The 1,282-nt window shown below is 64.1% G+C and overlaps 1 protein-coding gene across 1 annotated transcript in view; it reads left to right on the forward strand.

Annotated features, from left to right (window-relative positions):
- ELFN2 (extracellular leucine rich repeat and fibronectin type III domain containing 2) overlaps positions 1–758 on the forward strand; it is a 2,920-nt gene extending 2,162 nt beyond the window's left edge. Inside the window, 1 exon segment of the mRNA XM_008067343.2 lies at positions 1–758. This exon segment is cut by the window's left edge and continues 18 nt beyond it. Coding sequence (XP_008065534.2) covers positions 1–393 — 393 coding nt within the window. The 3' untranslated portion in view covers positions 394–758.
- Positions 759–1,282: the final 524 nt, after the last annotated feature.

Here is a 1,282-nt window from a genome sequence, read left to right on the forward strand (position 1 = left end):
GGTGGGGGCATCCACCACCTGGAGGTGAAGCCGGCCTACCACTGCAGCGAGCACCGGCACAGCTTCCCCGCCCTGTACTACGAGGAGGGCGCCGACAGCCTGAGCCAGCGCGTGTCCTTCCTCAAGCCGCTGACCCGCTCCAAGCGTGACTCCACCTACTCACAGCTCTCCCCCAGACACTACTACTCAGGGTACTCCTCCAGCCCCGAGTACTCGTCCGAGAGCACGCACAAGATCTGGGAGCGCTTCCGGCCCTACAAGAAGCACCACCGGGAGGAGGTGTACATGGCCGCGGGCCATGCCCTGCGCAAGAAGGTCCAGTTCGCCAAGGACGAGGACCTGCATGACATCCTGGATTACTGGAAGGGGGTCTCGGCCCAGCAGAAGCTGTGACCTTCTCCTCCCGGTGAGGTCGGAGCCAGAGGGCTGGGGCCCTTGGGCGCAGGGCCCCGGGCGGCCGGGACGGGGAGCAGGCTAGGGGGCCCCGGCCCAGGAGCGGACGCACACGCACACCCGCACGCACGCACCCACGCACACACCTGACCACCACCTGACTGTGAACAAACCAATATCCGACAATAACGGACAGGAAAACAGAGACACTTTTTCCTTAAAGTTTACAAACTGATACCGAAACCAGTCGTCTTTACTGTGCTGCCCAGGGACTCTGCTGGGGTGTGCGAGGCTGGGGGTGGCAGGGGAGGCCAGGGAGCCCAAAGAGGGCCTGAGGTCTGGGGGTCCGGGGCTAGGGACAGGTGTGGGGGCAAAGGAGAGGGAGGAAGCCCCTCCGGGGCAGGGAGAGACTCCCCCCCAGCGGGGGGACAGGCCACTTGGAGACTTAGCATCAGGTGGACGTGGGCATCATCTTCCTTCCTCCTTAGGGATGGGGAAACCGAGGCCTAGAGAAAGGAAGCGACAACCCCAGGGCCACACGGCAGGACAGTCTTGGTCTCCCAGCTTCCCAGCCCAGGGCTACCCTGTGGCCCTTCCACCCCCATTCCCCTACCACCCCTTTTGACGCTGTGGTCTTCTGGGGCTGAGGGACTTGGGAATCAGGCAGGTGCTCTTTCCTTTCTAGACGGCCCCATGGCAGTGCCCCCAGCGCGTAGAATGGAGATTCCTAATCCTGGGGGACGTTTGCCCCCCACGCCAGCGCCCCAGAGAAGAGGGAGGGTCCTGCTGCCAGGAAAAGCGCCAGGGCAAGGGGATGCTCCGTCAACCCCCTTCTAGTGTCTTCCACGGGGCCCGGGAGCTGCCGGTGGGGTCTGAAGAGGGCAAGGTG

This window comes from Carlito syrichta, unplaced genomic scaffold (genome assembly GCF_000164805.1).
Source record: "Carlito syrichta isolate Samal-C Ts95f unplaced genomic scaffold, Tarsius_syrichta-2.0.1 Scaffold309481, whole genome shotgun sequence".
NCBI classification, from domain to species: Eukaryota; Metazoa; Chordata; class Mammalia; order Primates; family Tarsiidae; genus Carlito; species Carlito syrichta.